The sequence below is a fragment of the Macaca nemestrina genome, chromosome 6, assembly GCF_043159975.1.
Source record: "Macaca nemestrina isolate mMacNem1 chromosome 6, mMacNem.hap1, whole genome shotgun sequence".
In the NCBI taxonomy this organism is placed as follows: domain Eukaryota; kingdom Metazoa; phylum Chordata; class Mammalia; order Primates; family Cercopithecidae; genus Macaca; species Macaca nemestrina.
In genome coordinates, this window is record NC_092130.1 from 145,017,300 (window position 1) to 145,040,193 (window position 22,894).

Consider the following 22,894-nt stretch of genomic DNA (forward strand, 5'->3'; position numbering starts at 1 on the left):
AATATATTTTGTGAAGCAGTAAGAATTTCATGAAAGTTGAGTTGTTAGGCAAAATTAACACAAAAGAAAAATACTGTTTCAAAAAACAAAAGGTTACTTTTAAATGATCTCTTTCCATTTTTCTCTTTCCTCTCTTTTAGAAAATCTTAAATTGTAGAGGATAAATAATCTTAGAAAAATGTATTTTACCAAGTATCTAATATCTTAGGATTTAGTCAACAGCTTATTTGCATAAACTATTCTGTTAGGACTTATTAAGGAACTCTAAATGACACTATATTAAAACTGTTGACGTCTAAAATAAGAACTTCTTAACTTGTAATATTGTAAGAACTAGTATAATTTTCGTTAAGTTTTTGAAAATACAAGGTATGTGAAATTTTTTAAGTGTGCTTTAAAAAATATAAGTACTTGAGGATAGGAATTACCCTTTTAATCTTATTCATAGTCCAATGTGAAGCATGACATTTCTCCAAAGAGTTTATTAATGTATTAATGTACTAATAAATATTCATATGAAATTTCCAAATGTCATTTCCCATGTTAATGATGCATTTTAACCTTCTTTTCACTTTATAGATATGGCCAGACCTGTACATGAATAACTTTGGTTAGTGAGAGTGAAATATCCAATAATGAGTGGTGCAGCTTTGGGACTTGAGATTGTTTTTGTCTTTTTTCTGGCATTATTTCTACTTCATCGATATGGAGACTTTAAGAAACAGCATAGACTTGTAATTATTGGAACACTGCTTGCTTGGTATCTCTGCTTTCTTATTGTCTTCATACTGCCTCTGGATGTTAGTACGGTAAGGAGTGAACTTTATTTTCACAATTTAAAAGACAAATTTTAATCATACAGCATGTTGGAAATAATGTTTATTCTTAAGACAGCTAAATTATGACAGTTTGTACTTATATTTTGAATTAAAAGATTATATGGTCATTTGATCATTAAAAAGCATAGCCAAGGGCTGGGAACCATGGCTCACGCCTGTAATCCCAGCACTTTGAGAGGCTGAGGCGGGCGGATCACGAGGTTGGGAGATCGAGACCATCCTGGCTAACATGGTGAAACCCTGTCTCTACTAAAAATACAAAAAAATTAGCCGGACGTAGTGGCAGATGCCTGTAGTCCCAGCTACTCAGGAGGCTGAGGCAGGAGAATGGCGTGAACCCGGGAGGCAGAGCTTGCAGTAAGCTGAGATCGCACCACTGCACTCCAGCCTGGGTGACAGAGCAAGACTCTGTCTCAAAAGAAAAGAAAAAGAAAAGCATAGCCAGGAAGGTAAGTTTAGATAGATAGATTTATAAACTCTGATGTCCTTTAAATACTTGGTGTAACGTTTTGATTCTCATTTTTAAACCATACGTTCATTGCTTTAGACAATATATAACCGGTGCAAACATGCTGCTGCAAATTCAAGCCCTCCTGAGAATAGCAACATTACAGGATTGTACGCAACTTCTAACCCTGTTCCAAGGTATTTCCTTTTTTAAAAAAATATATAAATATTGTAGGAGACACATTGTTTAAAAATGAAAGTTTTTACCATCCAGATTTTATATTGATGTAAGTTATCCTCATTCTCTATTAATTCCCTCCACCTCTATTCTTTCCTAGTAGACTTTTCATTACATCATATTCTAATTAAATCTAATTTTTTAAATATTTATTGGTCCACAAAGCCCTTCAGTAGATGGTAGTAAGAAACTTGAAGAAGTCCTGACTTTTCAGTCCTGGTTCTTCTTTACCAAGTATGTAATTTCTAAAACCTGTTTTTCCTCTCAGCCTATCTCAGATTTAAAAACGTGGGATGTATTTTCACTTTTGCCTAATTTACAAGGTTATAATAAAGTACAAGTATTTCTGTACTTGTGGTATTCCTTTCATATTGCACATCTTTCAAAAGCATTATAGATTTACATAAAAAAATGAATAAAGTTCAAATTGTCCAAAGATTATATTGAATTCAAATATCGAATTTTTAAGTAAAAAGCTTATATATGTTGACTATAGACTTTATGAATGCTTTCAGTAGTATTTGCATGCTTCTTTATGCATATTTTTAAAAAATCTAACTTGAGAAAAGGTAAATTTAAAATGCATGTGTTACTTCCATTTGAAGCACTATTTAAAAAAAACTGGATAAAGATCAGCAGCAGCTACAGATTGTTGCAAGTTCTTGGGATATCCTTCTAGCTTAGGAATATGGCTACATGGCAGAATTTATGATCAGAGACTCATGTCTTCAGAAATTTAAACAGAATTATGTATAGATGCTAGCATGCATCTCCATAGAAGCAATGTTATAGTGAGTGATTTAATTAGCATTCCAATTTTCAGGAATTAATCACCTAATGTTTTCCCCTCCCAATCCCTATAACCTGGAAAAAAAAAAAAAAAAAAAAAACCCAACCTATGAATGGGTTGTGTATTTTAAAGGTAATCATTAGAAATTTTATTTCATAATACATTTGCTTTTAATGATTGTTGCACTTTTAGTCTATTAGTTGAACATTAAGTTTTCTTTTTACCCAATGACTAAAAATACACTGAAAGTTGAAAACTTAAATGACATTTTCAGAAAAAACTATTTTGTTGCTTTTGTGTGTTTTTTTCTTTTGGCAGTCAACATTGAATTTTAAAATTTCTGTGAAATTTTATGAGTTATTGATTATTAGAGTCAATAATTTAAAATCTGAATGTAAATTAACTTGGCCACATGCAAATTAACTGTATAATTCATTTAAATAATTGTTTATGATTAATTGGCTTTAACTTTTATTCAACAGCCAGCATCCTTGTTTCAAGCCATGGAGTTACATTCCTGATGGAATCATGCCAATTTTCTGGAGGGTAGTGTATTGGACGTCACAATTTTTAACATGGTAAGTTACAGTAAAGGATAACATTTTTCAATCAATATGGTTTGGAATTTATTTATGTGTCATTTTTTTCCTTAAATCTCTATCGTCTCCCTTTCTGCTCTCTCAAGTGTGTCCTATCTTACAGAAAAAAGAAAAAGAAAAAAAAACACACAAATAGAAAATAGAAAACAGAAACACAGTTTTTGTTGTTATTGTTTCCTTTCAGTTATTGCCTTCTCTTTTGCCCTTCAGTCCAATTGTTCTTCCAGCCACATTATTACATGAAACTGCCCTTGCTAAAGTCATATACTCTGGTTTTCTTTCTGTCTGCTTTCCCCAACCTTCTGATTTCCTTTATAAGTGCCATTTCTGTTGTCCATTTTCTAAATGTTGATCTTGCCTAGAGTCCTATCTTGGTCATCTTATCAGACTTCCCTGCATAGCTGTAATTATAGCCATGGTTTCATTGACCAATAATGCATTCTGAATCTTTCTACCCATTATTTTTATCTTTCTGCTGTGCTCCAAACTCATACTTATCCACTTGCCTGCTAAGCATCTCTTAGATCTGCAAACAACTGCACTCTAAAACTGGAGGCACTGAACATTGCAAGAGAAAAATTACATAGCAGAGTAGTGCTCTTGTAAAATCATGTCTATTAAATTCAACTGGGCTCTCAACATTACTAGACTTTCCTTCTTTGTATTTTTAGTTTGCTTTCTTTCCATTTTCTACAAGAAATATTTCCACTCACTTCAAATTTCTGTCCTCTTTATGGCTTTCTCTCTTGTACTCCCTAATAACAATAATAAAATCATCTTTACTCTTAGCCTCTTGGCAGATGACTACTTTCCATCCAACAGTTAAAACAGGAGTCATCAGATGGCAGCTCTTTCAGCTTCTCACCAACAAATCTACATACCTATCCATCTTTTTTTTAATTTCCCCTCCAAAGATAGAAGAGTCATGCTTGTTAAAGCCAATCCTGTCACAGGATCCTTAGGGGTGTTGTTTTGCCAGCTGGAAACCTCTGGCCAGTAGCACCTTTGCCCGAATTTTACTCAGGCCCGCTGAGCTTATTCTATTCACTCAGCCTGGCAGGTTGCACTCAGCTCATGCTACTGGCTCTGATCTCATGCCTCCCAAGGGCGAGCCAGGCGTGGAGTGGTGAGGGGTGTGTGAGTGAGTGAGCGTGGGATCCAGCCACTGAGCACAGCCAGACATGCTGACTGCTGTGGCAGGGTGGGCAGCTCCAGGCACCAGCACAGGTCTCGGCTCTGTGCAAGCCTGTGGCTGGGTCAAATACACTGCAAGCAGCTTCTGCTGTGGGCACCTGCATCTGGATGAGGGGAATGTAGTGGTACTCAGAAGCTTGGAGATGCCAGAAACTTCAGAGCTCCAAAGAGGGTGTCACAGACCTGGCTTGGGGAGTCCCCAGATCTGGGCTTCTGGAAGGGCCACAGTTCTTCTCTTCTCGTCACTTGCAACATGGCAAGTGGCAGGGGCATGTTTCAGCCCTGTTTATGTTTCAGCTCCTTCAGTTCTGCCATTCAGCAGGTCCTGAGTTCTTGTCCTACGTCCAGGAAGAATGAGGTATGTGGAAAACTGGAGGGTGAGCAAGGCGAAGAGGTGCTTTATTGAGTGATAGTACAACTCTCAGGAGACCCAAAGTAGATAGCTCCTTTCTGCAGGCAGGTCATCCTGACAAGTACAGCTCTCAGTGGAAAGGAGCCCCGGAATGGGTAGCTCCTACCTGCAGGCAGGTTATCTCAATCGTCTGTGCAGCCCCCAGCAGAAGGAGACCTGGAGTAGATAGCTCCTATCTGTAGTCAGGTTGTCCTGTCATCTGCCTGAGTCTGGCTGAGTCTGGGGTTTTTATGGGCTTCAGAGAGGAGGAAGTGTGCACTGATTGGGCCATGGGTGGGCCTGGAAAAAGCATCCTAAGTTCTCACTGTGGTCCACAGGACTGGTGGCCTGGCCCCCAGGCTTCAGGCTGTCTCTGGCTTGAAGGTGGTGCTTCACCAGTGACCTGCCCACTTCTGCCCAGGAGCCTGTCTGCCTCCTGCTACCATCAATCATGTCATTTATGGCACCCAGGCTGTTCATGCCAAATGGTGCCTGCAGGCCCATGCAGAGCTGCCCTCAGCCCCACTCTCCACCTCCCTCCTGTGCTTATTGATGTCCAAAGTCCAGAGTGGGCTGAGGCAGCAGGGGTCTGGTGTGTCAGCACTGCCCTGAGCATGTGTGCACACCCAGCTAGGTTGCAACAGTGCCTGGATTCAGTCACAACTTTTCTCCAAAATCAGAGCAGTTGTCAGGAGCAGGGAGAGGCCAGGCAGCAGGAGCAGGGACTTCCAAACCTGTAGTGGTATGGGGGCTTTCTGGGTCCCCGAGAGTGCAGGGATGCCTGGGTCCACAGCCACAGCTGGGCAGCTGCACCTGTGCCCAAGAGGGCAGGGCTCTTGCCCTCCCAACTCAGAAGAGGGTGGGGCTCCCACCTCCTGCTAGCTCCATGGAGTGCACAGCCCCCGCCAGTCCTGCCCCACTGCGGCCACCATCTTTTCAGGGGGCAGACAGGCCGCTGCTGCCATCACTTCTTCCTAAAATATGGATCCATCCCCTTCAGCTCTTGTTACTTACTTGTAGCTTTAAATTTCAACAAAGCATGCACATTTCTCTCATCTTTAGAAAAGAAAACAGAAACAAAAATGAAAGTCTGTCAGTTCAGATTCCTTTCCAGCTTTTGCCTTGTTGATCTGATCACAACTAAATTTTTTAAGAAACTTTTTAAAACTGAAGCATAAATTCATACCGGAAAATGCATAGATTGTGTTTAGTTTGACTTTTTTCAAAGTGAATACACCCATACACCAGCACTCAGATGATGTTATAGAACTTTAACAATGCCCTCAGAAGCCTCGCTCATGCTTCCCTGTGTAGTCGTCCCGCACTCCCCAGAGGTAACCATGATTCTGACTTCCATCACCATAGATTAGTTTTTGCCTGTTTATGAACTTTATAAGCATAGAATTATACACTGTCAACTTTTTCGCATCTCTCTTTGCTCACATATTTGGGAAATTCATCTATGCTGTGCTGTATGTATCAGTATTCTCTTATTTTCCATTTCTGTAAAATACCCCATTGTATGTATATGCCATAGTTTATCCTACCCAGCCAAACTTCTTAAATGAATTCTCTATATTTGATATCTCCACTTGCTCATTGTTTACTTATTTCTCAACCATAGTACTCTGCTTTCTATTCTCACTCCTCCACTCATACATACAGGTTTTTAATTTACTTCACCTCTTGGTGGCATTTGATTCTCTCTCTCCACTTTAACTTTCCTCTCCTAGTTCCTAACCCATATGCTCCTTGGTTTTCTTCCTTGCCCCACTATTGTTCTGTCTCAGTCTCTTTTGCTGGTCCATCCTCCTTCTGTTTTCTACGTCTCTCTTAAAAGTTGATATGAGATCTGTCTCAGTTCTTTCCTTCACATTCTCCATACTCATGCTTCTAGTTGAGTTTCTACTGATGTTATTTCAGTGCCGTTGATACAGTGATGACTCCGGAAGCTATCCATATTTTTAGTCCTCTCTCTTGAACCCTGAAGCTGGGTTTGTGTGCAGCTCCTCTTGGATGTCTCCTAAGTACTACTTCAAAGTCAGTATGCTGTCAACTGACCTTCTCCCTTTTTGCTTCTTACCACCATCACCACCCTTCCCCCTCCCAACTAGTTCCAATTTTGTTTCCCTTTTATCCTTTCTCCATGCTGAAGCCTTAGAAAACTAAAATTTGATCAAAAATGTTTTCTTTGAATGCAGTCCAGACTCTTTATAAAAGCTTTAAAGACCCATTTGCTTTCCCTAAAATTTTATGTTACAAAAATACTCAGTCATCTATTATAGTATATTAAGTATTCATGATTACTTATAAACATATTTATCAGTGAGAAGAACTATTCATTAAAATTGAGATTCCCATATTTCTGGCATTTTGAGATTATATAGACATATCAGTTGTTTGGGTTTTTAATCATATTTTTTCTATCCATCTAGGATTCTCTTACCTTTTATGCAGTCATATGCAAGATCAGGAGGGTTTTCCATCACTGGAAAGATCAAAACTGCACTAATTGAGAATGCAATCTACTATGGTACCTATTTGCTGATTTTTGGAGCATTTTTAATTTATGTAGCTGTAAACCCACATTTACATTTAGAATGGTAAGAAAAGTAGTCTTCTTAACATTGCTTTAATGTATGTTTGCATTTTTAAAAATTCATTTTTAACTTCATATGTGCCAGTAAAAAGACATTTCATTGAGAAATGTATTGTTACATATTTTATGGATTTCCCTAAAAGAATATGTGAATAATCCATATTACTAAGAAAGAAAATATGGAATGACATCTTTAAATATAGATTTTAGGCAAAAGATTAATGATTAGTCTAATGGCTATATATTAAAATTAATAACCCTTATGATTTTTGGATAGAATTTCAAAATTTTTATATGATAAAATAACTGGTTTTATTTTTCATTGTTTTTTGTTTTGATTATAATTTGAGGGCATATTTGTTCTTAATGTTATCTTGGATTTAGATATTTCAATAAAATTGAAATCTGTTTTATACTTATGATTTCTAACATATGTGAAGGTCTACATCTGAAAATTTAGAAATAGATCAGCAGTGCTAGGTCTCACTATTGTATTCCTGAGATTTGCTAGGTCAGCAACACAAGTTAATTTGAAACATTTTCAGGCTTCTTTTGTTCAATATAGAAAAAGAAATCACCTAATGAAAAATGTTTCCTCTAGGAAAATATATACATATTATTGCCATGAATTAATTCTAGATGCTAATTTTAACACAATAGAAACAGTGTCTCCTGTGTTAAAGTCTATTTATGCAGTCACATTTTATCTTTCCATTAAAATGTACATATTATCTGTTATTTCCCTTTCTTAGGAACCAGCTTCAGACAATTGGGATAGCTGCTGCAAATACATGGGGTCTGTTTCTTCTTGTGTTGTTGTTGGGTTATGGCTTGGTGGAAATTCCTCGATCCTACTGGAATGGAGCAAAAAGGGGTTATCTACTTATGAAAACGTATTTTAAGGCAGCCAAACTGATGACAGAGAAAGCAGATGCAGAAGAGAATTTAGAAGATGCCATGGAGGTAAGCAAGTTTGAACCTTATAAGCAATAGTCACTAAGGCATGTGTATCCCCTTTTAGTCACTTGGTTTGTTGTTGTTAGTGCATTGATGGGCTTCAGATTGCAAAACTGGTGTTGTGCAGTCCTTCAGGATGTCTCATCCAGGATGACTTTTTAGCAGTTCAGCCTCATGATGTGTCTTGTCCATCTTCTGTCTGACAGGGATTCATGGAAAATATATTCAGTAGTGCAGGGCTATGCCTATTATTTTGAGGTAACTTTTAGTAGTACCCTCTTTTATTTTCAAAAGTCTCCCAGATTAAATGATAAATTGTATGGTTACCCTAACATAATAGAAGTGAGAATAATGACCAGAGGACACTTATTTCTGAAAGGTTAACCTAAGGTAATACCACCAATTCTGGAAACCTCTTTAAAGAACAATTTGCATGGGAGTTTGTATTGATAAGTTTTGTTTCCTATCTGTAATCTTAATAAGACACTTCATTTTACTCGATGACTTAACCCAGTTTCACAAAGTTATTGAAAGTATACCTTTCAATACTGTACATAAAAATATATAACAAATTATAAAATTTTTCTGTGTTAAATAAAAATTTTGTTATGGATTTAAAAAGATTATTGTAGTCACCTCACAGTTTTGCTCACCAGGGAAAATATGCTACTCCGCTGATGATACTCTCCAAATTAAAACTCCTTTTGAAGGCTTTTCAGTCATGTTAAAATAAACTCCAAAATGTTACAATGTAGCCTACAGAAAAATAATTTGGCCTATGTTTAGCTCTCCAGCTGTATCCCAAACCTCTGTCTTCTCACACTGGTCATCTTTGGTTTCTCAAACTTGCTAATGGTGATGAAATAATAAACAATTCTATAGACTTAATATTTACCTAACACTCAACTTTGGTTCCTCAAACTTAGCAATGGTGATAATTATAGTAAACAATTATATAGACTTACTGTTTGCCTAAGAGGGACTTTCTAAGCACTATACATATATTTAATTCCCATGACTTTATGATAGAGATTTTTGTAAATCCCCATTCTATAAATGAAGAATATGAGGCACAGAGAGATTAAGTAACTTTCTCATGTCTACATGGCTGGGAAGTGATAAGAACCAGGCAGTCTTGCCTCTAACAGGGACTGACAAACTTTTTCTGTAAAGGGCCAGATAGTAAATATTTTAGGCTTTGTGTGCAATATCGTTTCACAACTACTCTGTCCTTGTAGGATGAAAGCAGCCATAGCCAGTAAATAAATGAATGAGTGTGGGTGTGTTCCAGTATGAGAACAAGTAGTGGACTGAATTGATCTTGCTTGATGACCCTGTGCTTAATCATTACACACATTGTCTTTCTTTTCTATCTTTGAGCATGCTATTCCCAAACTATTATAATGCTCTTTTCAGCACTCTCTTCAGCTAATTCCTATTTCATTTTCAGGTCTTAACATAAATGAGAATTCTTCAGGGAAGCTTTATTAGCTTCCTAGAACTGCTGTAACAAAACTACCACAAACTGGGTGGCTTAAACAATAGAAAATATTGGCTCACAGTTCTGGAGACTAACGTTCAAGATTGAGGCATCTGCAGGGTTGGTTCCTTCTGAGGGCTCTAGGGAATATCTGTTCCATGTTTGTCTTCTAGCTTCTGGTGGTTTGCGATCTTTGGCATACCTTGACTTGTAGACCCCTGCCTTCATCTTCACATGGTGTTCTCCCTGTGTGCCTGTGTCCAAACTTCATTGTTTTGTAAGGACACCAGTTATATTGGATTAGAGTTCATCCCACTCCAGTATAACCTCATCTTAACTTAGCTAATTAAATCTGCAACAACCCTATTTCAAATAAGATCGCATGTTAAGATACTGGAGGTTAGGTCTCAGGGGACACAGTTCAACCCATAACATCTTCCCTGGTTGTCCAGACTCTTAAACACTCAGCAACCATTTTTTAAGTGAATGAATAAATGAACAAATGAATGTATACTGTGATTAGAAAATTTTATGTTGGCTTTGCAGCATTTATTCTCTACAGAACGTAAGAACTACAGCAGAAAATATTGATTTAAATGTAGGAGTGAGTCTATAAATAGTATTATTTAAATTGAAATGATTAAATTTCCTGTTATATTCAACATTCCTATGATGAATGTTATTACATCTTTTGAAAGAAGATAATTTATATTTGATAGATTTTACATTTATATTTGAAATTTTGAATTTTTAAAAAAATTGAAATAGTTGAAAACTGATATTTCGATAAGATACTTACATTTGATAAAATAAATTAATTTAAATTTAAATTTGATAGTATTCCATCCAAAAGTTGGTATTAAATTCAGTTGTTTCAGATTTGAGGAATTTGGATTTCACTAATTTATTCAACGTTCCTGCAAAAAAATAAACACAGGTATTATGTGAGTTATGGATTTTTCCCTAGACGAAACTTTGCTGTCTGAATAAAATAGATTTTGTTGTTGTTATTTTTAAATAGGAGCCCTCTGCTTAGAAATAAGATGTGGAAAATTAAGAACCGGCATTGGTGACTTCTGTGCTATTTTAGTATAGTATTCTTAGGTTTTAAGCTGTGTAAGAAATTTTAGATAAGAAACCACTCTTTAAAAATGAATGTTTTGAAAATAGCAGTAGGTACACATAGACAGCAAGATAACTCTGAACCTCTTTCCATCAAAAACAATGCATGATTTCTCAGGTATGAATTTCTTTTTTGTTTGTTTTTCTGGGGTTTTAAAACATTTTTGTACATACTCATCACCTCAAGCATTTACTTTTCTTTATGTTACAAACAATCTGATTATTTTCATTTAGTTATTAAAATGTACAATTACATTATTGACTGTAGTCACCCTGTTCTATCAAACACTGGATATTATTCACTCTAGCTATATTTTTGTATCCATTACCATTCCCACTTCCCACCCTCCCTTCTACGCATAACCCCTCCCAGCCCCATAAATAAATGGGAACATGTGAAGTTTGTCTTTCTGTGCCTGACTTATTTCACTTAACATAGTGACCTCTAGCTCCACCCATATTGTTGCAAATGACTGGATCTCATTCCGATTTAATGGCTGAATAGTCCTCTGTTGTGTATATGTACCACATTTTCTTTATCCATTCATATGTTGATGGACACTTAGGTTGCTTCTAAATCTTGGCTATTGTGAGTACTGCTGCAATAAACATAGGAGTACAGACATTTCTTTGATATAATGATTTTCTTGTTTTGGTTATATACCTAGCAGTGTAATTGCTGGAACACATAGTAGCTTTTTTTTTTTTTTTAATTTTTTTGAGGAGCCTGCAAACTGTTCTGCATAGTAGTTGTACTAATTTACATTACATTATTGCCTGTATTTTGGATAAAACCCATTTTAACCGGGGTGAGATGATATCTCATTGTAGCTTTGATTTACATCTTTTTGATGATTAGTGATTCAAAAATCAGTAGCATTTCTATATGTCAACAGCAAACAACCTGAAAAAGAAACCCCATTTACAATTGCTATAACACAAATAAAATATCAAGGAATTAGCCAAATAAGTGAAACATCTCTACAATGAAAACTCTAAAATGCCTGTTTTTGCCTGTTTGCCATTTATGTCTTTTTTTTTTTTTTGAGAAATTAAAATCTTTTGCCCATTTTTAATCAGATTATTACATTTTTTTTTTTCTCGTGGAGTTGTTTGAATTCCTTATATATTGTGGTTATTAACCTCTTGTCAGAAAGATAGTTTACAAATACTTTCTCCTATTCTGTGGGTTATCGCTTCATTTTGTTGATAGTTTCCTTTGCTGTGCAGAAGCTTTTTAACTTGATGTGATCCCATTTGTTCACTTTTGCTTTGATTGTCTGTGCTTATAGGTTATTACTGAAGAATCTTTGCCCAGTCCAATATCCTGGAGAGTTTCTCCAATGTTTTCTTGTATTAGTTTCATAGTTTGAGTTCTTAGATTTAAGTCTTTAAATCATTTTGATTTGAGTTTTATATATGGGGAGATATCTGGTCTAGTTTCATTCTTCTGCATATATCCAGTTTTCCAGTTTTCCTGGCACCATTTATTGAAGAGACTATCCTTTCCTCATCGTATGTTCTTGGAGCCCTTGTCAAAAATGAGTTCACTGTAGATGTATGGATTTATTTTGGGGTTCTCTATTCTGTACCATTGGTCTGTTTTTATCCTAACACCATGCTGTTTTGGTTATAGCTTTATTATGTAGTTTAAAGTCAGATAATGTGATTCCTCCAGTTTTGCACTTTTTACTTAAAATAGCTTTGGCAGTTGAGGATCTTTTGTGGTTCCATATAAATTTTAGGATTGTTTTTTCTATTTCTGTTAAGAATGTCATTGATATTTTGATAGAGATTGCATTGAAATTGTAGATTGCTTTCAGTAGTATGGACATTTTAACAATATTGATTATTCCAATCCATGAAAATGGAATACCTTTTTATTTTTTTGTGTTCTCTTCAATTCCTTGCATCAGTGTTTTATAGTTTTCATTGTAGAGATCTTTCACTTATTTGGCTAATTCCTTGGTATTTTGTTTGTGTTATAGAGATTGTAAATGCGATTTCTTTTTCAGATTGTTTGTGGTTGACATATAGAAATGCTACTGATTTTTGAATGTTGATTTTGTGTACTGCAGCTTTACAGAATTTGTTTATCCCTTCTAATAGTTTTTTGGTGGAGTTTTTAGGTTTTTCCAAATGTAAGATTTATCACCTGAAAACAAGGATAATTTGACTTCTTTCTTTCCAAGTTTGATGCCTTTTATATCTTTCTCTTGTCTGATTGCTTTACTTAGGACTTCCAGTACTACACTGAATAACAGTAGTGAAAGTGGGCATCCTTGTCTTGTTCTAGATCTTAAAGGAAAGGCTTTCAGTTTTTCCCCATTCAGTATGATACTAGCTGTGGGTCTGTCATATATGACTTTTATAGTGTTGAGGTATGTTCCCTGTATATTCAGGGATTTTTTGCGGTTTTTATCATAAAGGGATGTTGAATTTTGTCAGTGCTTTCTCAGCATCAATAGAAATGCTTATGTTTTTTTTTCTTCACTCTATTAATATGATATATCACATTGATTGATTTCCATATGTCAAACCATTCTTGCATTCCTGGTATAAATCTGAATTGATCAGATGGATGACCTTTTCAACGTGTTCTTGAATTCGTTTTGCTAGTGTTTTGTTGAGGATTTTTTCATGAGTGTCCATTGGGGATATTGGCCTGCAGTTTTCTTTTTTTGATGTGTCTGTTTCTGATTTTGGAATCAGGGCAATACTGGCCTCATAGATTGAGTTTGGAAGTATCCCTCCTCCTCTGTTTGCCAGAATAGTTTGAGTAGGATTTGTGTTCTTTAAATGCTTGGTAAAATTCAGCAGTGAAACCATTGGGTCTTGGGCTTTTCTTTGCTGGAAGACTTTTTATTACAACTGTGATTTTATTACTTGTTGATCTGTTCAGGTTTTGGATTTCTTTCATGGTTTGATCTTGGTAAGTTGCATGTGTCTAGGAATTTGTCCATTTCTTCTAGGTTTTCCAATTTATTGGCATATAGTTGCTCATTAGAAGTCTCTAATTATCCTTTGAATTTCTGCAGTATCAGTTGTAATGTCTTTTTATCAATACAGTCACTCTGTGTCTTTAGATTGAAGAGTTTAGTTCATTTACATTCAGTGTTATTACTGATAAGTGAGGACTTACTCCTGCCATTCTGTTATTTGTTTTCTGGTTGTTTCGTGATATTCTCTTCTTTCCTTCCTTCCTGTCTTCCTTTTTGTGAAGGTGATTTTCTCTGGTGGTATGTTTTAACTTCTTGCTTCTTATTTTGTGTGTATCTGTTGTATGCTTTTTGGTTTGAGGTTACTTGAGGCTTGTGAGTAATATCTTATAGCCTGTTATTTTAAACTGATGACAGCTTGACATTGATTGCAAAAATAAACACAGAAAACTAATAAAAACTAGATTTCACTTCCTCCCTCTACTTTTAACTTTTTTATATTTATGTATTATTATACTATCTGTGTCTTAAAAAGTTGTCATAGTTATTTTTCATTGGTTTGTCTCAAGATATGAGTAGTTTTCACACCACAGTTATAGTGTTAATAATATTCTTTGTTTTTCTGTGTACTTGCTATTACCAATGAGTTTTGTACCGTCAGATGATTTTTATTGCTCATCGATGTCCTTTTCTTTCAGACTGAAGAACTCCCTTTAACATTTATTATAGAACAGGACTGGTATGGATGAATTCGCTTAGCTTTTGTTTGTCTGAAAACGTTTATTTCTCTTTCATGTTTGAAGAATATTTTCACTGGATATGTTATTCTAGAATAAGTTGTTTTTTGTTTTTTGTTTTCTGTCAACATTTAAAATATATCCTGTCACTCTCCTGACCTGTAAGGTTTCCACTGAGAAGCCTATTGCCAGATGTATTGGAGCTTCATTATGTGTTATTTGTTTCTCTTCTCCTGCTGCTTTTAGGATCCTTTCTTTATCCTTGACCTTAGAGAGTTTGATTATTAAATATCTTGAGATAGTCTTATTTGGGATAAATCTGCTTGGTGTTCTATAATCTTCTTGTGCTTGAATATTGATATCTTTAGGTTTGGGATGTTCTCTATTATTATCACTTTGAATAAACTTTCTACCCTTATCTCTCACTCTACCTCCTCTTTAAGGCCAGTAACTTTTAAATTTGGCCTTTTGAGGCTATTTTCTAGATTTTATAGACATTTGTCATTTCTTTTTTGTTATTTTTGTCTCCTCTAACCGTATTTTCAAATAGCCAAATTTTCAAGTGTCTTCTAGCTCACTGATTCTTTCTTCTGCATGATCAATTCTGCTGTTAAGATACTCTCATGCATTCGTCAATATGTCAATGCATTTTTCAACTCCAGAATTTCTACTTGATTATTTTTAATTCTTTCAACAGCTTTGTTAAATTTACCTGATAGGATTCTGAATTCCTTCTCTGGGTTACCTTGAATTTTGTTGAGTTTCCTTGAAACAGCTATCTTGAATTCTGTGTCTGAAAGGGCACATATCTCTGTGTCTTCAGGATTGGCCCCTGGTGCCTTGTTATCTATTTTATTTAATTTCTTTGAGGCAGGGTCTCACTGTGTTGTCCAGGCTGGCATGATTGTGGCTCACTGTAGTCTCCACCTCCTGGGCTCAAGTCATCCTCTCACATCAGCCGTCCAAGTAGCTGGTGGCTGGTACTACAGGCACAAACCACCACACACTGCTAATTTTTGTATTTTTGTAGAGACAGCATTTCACTGTTGCCCAGGCTGTTCTCAAACTCCTGAGCTCAAGTGACATCCAGCCTCAGCCTCCCAAAGTGCTAGGATTATAGGAGTGAGCCACTGTGCTCGGCCCTGGTGCCTTATTTAGTTCGTTTGGTGAGGTCATGTTTTTCTGGATGGTCTTGATTCTTGTGAATGTTCATCGGTGTCCAGACATTGAAAAATTAGGTATTCTTTATAGTCTTTGCAGTGTGGGCTTATTTGTAGCCATCCTTCTTGGAAAAGCTTTCCAGGTATTTGAAGGGACTTGGGTATTGTAATCTAAGTTTTTGGTCACTGCAGCTGTATCTATATTAGGGGACACCAGAAACCCCATAATGCTGTGGTTCTTGCAGACTTGTAGATGTGTGCCACCTTGGTGGTCTTGGATAAGATCTGGAAGAATTCTCTGGAGCATCAGGCAGAGACTCTTGTTCCCTTCCCTTGCTTTCTCCCGAACAACTGGAGTCTCTCTCTTTGTCCTGAGCTTCCTGGAGGTGGGAGAGGGGTGTCACAAGCACCCCTGTGGCCACCATCACTGGGACTGCACTGGGTTAGACCTGAAGTTATGGTACTGCATCTTGCCCAAGGCCCACGGTAACCACTGCCTAGCTACCGTCTATGTTTGCTCAAGGCCTTGGTCCTCTACAGTCAGCAGGTGGCAAAGCCAACCCAGCTTTTGTTCTTCCCTTCAGAGTGGCAAATTCTCCCTGAGTTGGGGTGTGTCCAGAGATGCCATCTGGGAGCCAGGGCCTGGAGCCAGAAACTATAGGAATCTACCTGTGGCTAAACTGGCACCCAAGCCACAAGACAAAGTCCTTCAAGGCCAAAGATCTCTTCAGTCAGCTTGTGGTGAATGCTGCCATGCCTGGGACTTTCCCTTCAGGGCACTGGACTCCTGTCTGGCCCAGCGAAGGTTCAACAATGCTGTCTAAGAGCCAAGTCCTGCAATCTGGGGCCCCAAGACCCCACTTAGTACTATACCCAACAGTGGCTGAGGTTGTACCTTGTTTTTTGGTTTTTATGAAGGCACTTTTTTGTGTGGATAGTTGCTTAATTTGGTGTTCCTGTGAGGAGGACAATCAGTGGAGAATTCTGTTCAGCCATCTTGCTCCACCTCCTGTGTATGAATTTCTGTGGCCATATACTTCAAGGTATTTTGGGATTCTTTCTGCTTTTCTGAATATCTGGAAACTTATAAACTGAGGAGAAACGTATTTATCATTTAAAAAATACTATCTTCCTGCCATGTTAAGTGCTATGCAGAACTGGCCGGAATAGAAATTCCTATTCTACTGACTTTCTAGAGTAGAAAATTGGACAGAGTCCCTTACAGTATGTGGTAAATGTGGCATGAATGATAAAAAGAAAATGCTCTAGTATGGAGAGGTTATCACTACTGAATAACAGTCAAGAGGACGTGAAGGATAGCCTGGGCCTTGCAGAATGGGTAGAATTTTGATAGCTGATAACATTCCAGGCAGATATCAGGAAGTTTTAAAACCAAATTAATTTGAGCATGAAGTTTACATTGGAAAGATAAAGCTATATCTTGGCTTTGAATGCCATACTGAGAAGTCTAGTCATTTGACAGATAACAAAATTCAAACACTTTATTGGTAAATATTTTTTCAGCTATCCATTTAATCTCCCAAATGTAGTTAGTTTTATAAAAACTGTTTGGTATTTTTATGATATGTTTCTCTCTGAAACTGATATATGCATTTGTGTGTCTATTACCTTTCTTTGAAGCATTAATAAAACTTATAAACTATGTCAAATCATTCAAAAGGTATTTGCTAGATGGCCTAAAAGGTCACCTCTACCTTTTGTCATTTTTCTAGGTAGAGAATTTTAGGGAGGGAGAAACAGCTACTTATTTCCACTGAAAACTGCCTGTTAGCCTTCCTTCATGAATGTTGTCTAACCTGCTTAAAAAAGAATTTGATGAGACACAGTAATGAAAGAGCTCAAAGTTACATTGTTTTGTATAAAGAAAGCAAACAGTATATTTCACATACTTTCCATGCTTTATTAAAATTATGAACTTTTGAAGGAAGCCTAAATTTATAACAGATATAGCAAATGTTAATTGTTTCAGTACTTGTTTTTTAATATGGCTAAGTAAAGAAAAAAACATGATATTTCAGATGTAATATATAAACAAATTATATAGTTCATATTCAAAGTATGATAAATTTGTGCTAACAAGTCAAGAAACTTTAAGGCAGCTTAGTAATGGAAAATAGATGTAATGATGCTTCCAGGTGACCTCTTAAAAACCCGAGTCTTATCTTGTCACTGTCATGTGTAGGCCTCACACATTAACCTCAAAATAAACCATGATTAAGGGCTTCTAGGATCACTTTGATCTTGCTCTTTCAGCCTGATCCAGTGCTATGCAGACCCTTAATCTCCCTTTCCCTATAATCACACTGGACTTTTTTCAGTCCCTTCAAGTAATGTGCTCACTTAGGCCTGGAGGCCTTTGTGTGTCCCATCCCTTTCTCTCAGCCAGGAATATTCTAGTCTCTCCCTTTGGTTGACTGACTTCTATATATTTGTTTCATCTCATTTTAAATAATCAGCTAATCAGAAAGTCTCCCACTCTACATTCTCCCCTCTCAGAGCACCTCGTAATTTTCTCTGACAGTAGTTTCTACATCATTTTTATTTATGTTTGTTTTTCTCATTAAGCTAAATTCCTTAACAGGAATAGTGTCTACTGGTACAGATTATTTATAAAGTATACATATTCTAAACTTCAATGGTTGTGAAATTACCTTTAAATAGATTGTATCACTTTTTACTGTTTATAGGAGGGCCTGTTTTCCCACAGTCTTACCTCTTTACATAATGTCAATTTTGAAAAAAAACTTATTTTTAAAATCTGTAACTGTTTTTAGTGAGCTCAAATATCTTTTTAGACATTTATTGGCCAATGGCATTTTTTCTGTGTTCCCATTTTTCTGTTGATTTGTAAGAGCTCATCACATATTAAGGATGAGTCTTTGTCATATAAATTATAAATATTTTTTCACAATTTTGTCTATGTGCTAGATGGCTTCTCTGCCTTGAGTTTTATATCCCTAAAAACCCTTCTCTACTCTGTGCCCCAGAATGTTCTTCTAAATATCCTGCTCAGTTCTCTTATGCTTTCCAGGCTGTGAACATGCTATTTCACCTGACTAAAACAGTGGTTTCAGCTTCTTAAAAATTTCATGAATATTATAGAATATTGTGATTCCTTAGGAACTACTGGTTCTAAAGAGTCTTCTCTTTAACCCTTTTATGCCTTTTATAATCAGAATTGCTTATTTATCGCATTACTGGACTGAAATTTTAAGACTGACAATTCCTTGTCTTCTCTCCCTGCCCTCTATAGGGATTATGGGGTCCTTACACCTAGCACAGTACTGGCAAATAGTGTGCTGTTTTGTTTGTTTGTTTTTAAATTATTCTATTTTTACATTTTTATTTATTTATTTAGAGACCAGGTTATGAGACTGGCTAATGTTTGTATTTTTGGTAGAGACGGGGTTTCACCATATTGCCAAAACTGGTCTTAAACTCTGGGACTCAAGTGATCTACCTGCCTTAGCCTCCCAAAGTGCTGGCATTGCAGGCCTGAGCCACTGTGCCCCGCCAGCAGATAGTGTGCTCCTCACAAGCAAGTATGGAGTTAATCAATCATGACTGCTCTAGAGTACTCTTATAGGAAAGACCTGGCACTTTGTGACATTTGTAGCCTTTTTTGCTTCCTCTGATTTTTCACTATATTTTAGATAATGAGATAATTGATCTTGATGAGTAAGCCAGAGGAATATAGCCCTGTTCTTTTAGGACCACAAAGTTTGTCTGATCTTTTGTGGACTTTTAAATAATGCTTATTCTTTTTTGTGCACCAAGTAATGAAGTGATGAGAGAGTGAATCTAAAAAGTAAGGAAAAGTTCAGGGTATGGAAATAGCTATTCAGTGACTTTGTATTTTTACTTGTGTTCTTAAGAACCTTTATTCATGTAATGCAAAGTAATTTGTGTTGAAGTTGAACTTGTGAGAAAATATATAGTACTTAATGCATTCTCATTTGGAATATGTGATCTGTAGAAATCGAAATATGTTTATTTTACTGTTTTTATAGGAGGTTCGTAAAGTGAATGAAAGCATCAAATATAATCACCCATTGAGAAAATGTGTTGATACAATACTTAAAAAGGTAATGAAATCATTTTATCTGTTTCCTTTTGAAATACACACTTATATATTATACCAAAAGTACCAGAAAAGTATGAAAACAGCCTATAGCTGAGGTCTTAAACTCATTTTCATGGAAATATTAACCAAATACCATTTGTACTTGGAATTTTATTTTAATTACTGCAAGTTTAACACTAATTATTGGCAGTACTTTCTGTTGAAATATGGAGATAGAGGTTGACTAATATATAAGGATTGTCATGACAATGATGGAAATAAACCTTTAAACTGTCATTGTATATGTTCACTAAAGGCATATCTCCTGTAAAAATAAACTAAAGCCTCAGTAATATCTTACAATCAGCTACCTACACGTTATTTTACAAATATTTTCATTAATATATTCATGACATATATCATAAAATGAGTGATGTTAGCATAGGTATTTAGTAAACCATATAGTTAAGGTTTTGATGCATTGGTATTGAATTAGGGGTATTTATATACTTCCAAAAATGGTTATTTGCAGTTCCCCAACTGTCTTCTAAACCCACAGAATGATAGAAATATTTATTTTCCTATATTTTAAATCTGTTTTACTGATTCTTGCCTAGTGTTCTGTTTGGCTAAGATAATATTCATTGGAATCACTTTTCTAACTATTTATCTCACATTTGCTACTTTTTGAGAACTACTAAGAGAGGTTAACTAAGTTGCCCAAGTTCATATAGGTAATAAATGAATAGTAGTATAGAAGATGACTTTAAATTCATGTATTTATTTCTCTGTGCTATGCCTTTCAAAAATTCAGCATCTTGGATTTGTCATGATTTTGCTTCATTCTTTAGCTAGAAAAATAATTTATCCTACTTAGAATAATCCTCTCAAATACTAGTTGCTTTCTGTAGGTAAGTTCCCCTGCCTATAGCCATCTATATCTATCTAGTATATACGAACACAAAGATTAATATTATAGAGGTGAGAAGAAACTCAGTACACCTTTTAAGACATTTTCAAGAAAATATCAGCAGATGAAGTCTAACTAGAGATGACAATAAAGTAGGAAGATGTTTTTGAAAAAATTAGAACTGCTCAAGAATGAAAGATTTTTAATAAAAATAAATTTTTATCTTTTTACAATTAAGATTTTTAAAAGTCTACTTTTTTTTTTTTTTTTTTTTTTTTTTAGTGCCCTACAGAGTATCAGGAAAAAATGGGGAGAAACATGGATGATTATGAAGATTTTGATGAAAAGCATAATATTTACCCAAGTGAAAAAAGTCTGGTAAAACTGCATAAACAGGTAACTTTGTTAATTGTAAGTATTTTACTTAATGATGATTTTAATTAGACTTATAATCATTGCTCATATAAAAGGAATGTTTAGTGAATGTGTATTGAAACTTCCTTTCATCCTGTCCTTATTATTCTTTGAAATATTTTATCTCTGTGTATACCAGCAGGGGTACTATTGGCATTTGAGGAGGGAGAATTCTTCACTGAGCATAACTGTTACATTATATAAAACTGTTACATCATTTTAGAACCTTAATATTCTCAGCCTGACCCAGTAAATGCGCTAGCACTTTCCCGTTGTTGTGACAATCAAAACATGCTCCCTAGTGGAGAACTGAACCACTGTTGGATCAGAACACTGCCAGGTCTACCCCCATTCTCTTTTTTAGGTGATTTATTCAGTTCAGAGACACCGTCGAACTCAAGTACAATGGCAGATTCTTTTGGAACAAGCATTTTATCTAGAAGATGTAGCAAAAAATGAAACTAGTGCTACTCGTCAGTTTGTTCACACCTTTCAATCGCCAGAGCCAGAAAATCGATTTATCCAATATTTTTATAATCCTACATTTGGTATGTAATTTAATATAAATTTCAAACTGTAATGATGAAAAGTTGTCTGTAGAAAAAAATTATGTGTTTTCACCAATGCAAAATTTTGTACCATGTGATATTAAGTATCTGGTAACATTTCCCCAAAATAACTGTTTTACTTATCATATAACATATAATCATTAGTTTCCACTGTTACTTCACAAATAATAAAAATTCTATAAAAAAATGTATACATCAAGCATATTTTGTATAATGCATAATGTATACAATTATGTATTGCTTAATGACTGGGATTACTCTGAGAAATGTGTTGTTAGGCAATTTCATCATTGCATGTGCATCATAGGGTACATACGAAACCTAGACGGTATAGCCCACTACACATTTAGACAATATGGTATGGCTTATTACTTCTAGGCTACAAACCTATACAGTATGTCACTGTACTGAATAATGTAGGCAGTTGTAGCACAGTGGTAAGTATTTGTGTATATAAACATAGAAAAGATAATAGTAAAAATGCAGTATTGTAATTTTATGGGATCACCATTGTATATGCAGTCCATCATTGACTGGAATGTTCTTATGTGATACATGACTGTACTTAAAATAGTTAGAATTGTAAGTAATTTTACATCACAAGCTTGAGTCTCTTCTTCAGTCTTGACATACTACTGAAATATTCCCCTAAATAGTCCTCTTTGATTATTTACATTTATTAGTCTTATTATAAAACCTATACTCTGTAGTTATCATTTTTCTCCTTTTTGATAATTTATGGCAGTCCCTTCAAGTGTTGTCAAATTTAGTGTGAAGAAACTTAATGCAAGTACAAAAGTGTCACAGTATTAAAACTTCTATTTACCTTATTTATTCAAATAAATGGTTATATTCACTTGATTCTCCTTTGCATGTTTGGTTTTCAGTATGAAGACTTAATGGCTATAACAAACATCTCAGAAAACTTTAACAAAAATGCTTTGTAATTAAATGAAGGAATGATGTGGTATCTGTTTTCATTCATTCAACAAATATTTGGGTACATTAGTGCTATGTATTGTTGGGTGCTTGGTAGCTTGGTACATATCAATTTAAAAAGACAGAAATTCCTACCCTTGTGGAGTGAGGAAAACAGACAATAAACATATAAAGGCGTAAAGATGCTGAATAGGCAGTTGATTATAGAAATTGAAATTCAAGGGAGAAGTCTGAACTACAGATATGAATTAGAGTACCATCAATGTATAGTGAACCATGGGGTCAGGGTAAAATCAATAAAGAAGTATTGAGATAGAGAAAAGAGAAAAGTCTGAGGACCAAGTCTGAGGCACTCCAGAATTTAGAGATTAGGTGGATGAGAAGTAACCGGCAGAAAAGATTAGAAAAGGAGGGGCCAGTGAGACAGGAAAATTAGGACAATGAAGTGTTTTGAGGAAGAGAGTATATAAAGTACCTTTTCAAATG

The 22,894-nt window shown here is 35.5% G+C and overlaps 1 protein-coding gene across 3 annotated transcripts in view; it reads left to right on the top strand.

The window, feature by feature from the left end:
* Positions 1 to 22,894, top strand: part of LOC105473074 (LMBR1 domain containing 2) — a 59,457-nt gene that overhangs the window by 15,964 nt on the left and 20,599 nt on the right. For all 3 annotated transcript variants that reach the window (XM_011726688.3, XM_071099018.1, XM_071099019.1), the window contains 8 exons: positions 580 to 809; positions 1,387 to 1,484; positions 2,797 to 2,892; positions 6,934 to 7,101; positions 7,850 to 8,060; positions 19,524 to 19,598; positions 20,769 to 20,882; positions 21,265 to 21,448. In XM_011726688.3, the coding sequence (XP_011724990.2) occupies positions 636 to 809; positions 1,387 to 1,484; positions 2,797 to 2,892; positions 6,934 to 7,101; positions 7,850 to 8,060; positions 19,524 to 19,598; positions 20,769 to 20,882; positions 21,265 to 21,448 (1,120 nt within the window). In that variant the 5' untranslated portion in view covers positions 580 to 635. The remainder of the gene's footprint in view (positions 1 to 579; positions 810 to 1,386; positions 1,485 to 2,796; positions 2,893 to 6,933; positions 7,102 to 7,849; positions 8,061 to 19,523; positions 19,599 to 20,768; positions 20,883 to 21,264; positions 21,449 to 22,894) is intronic.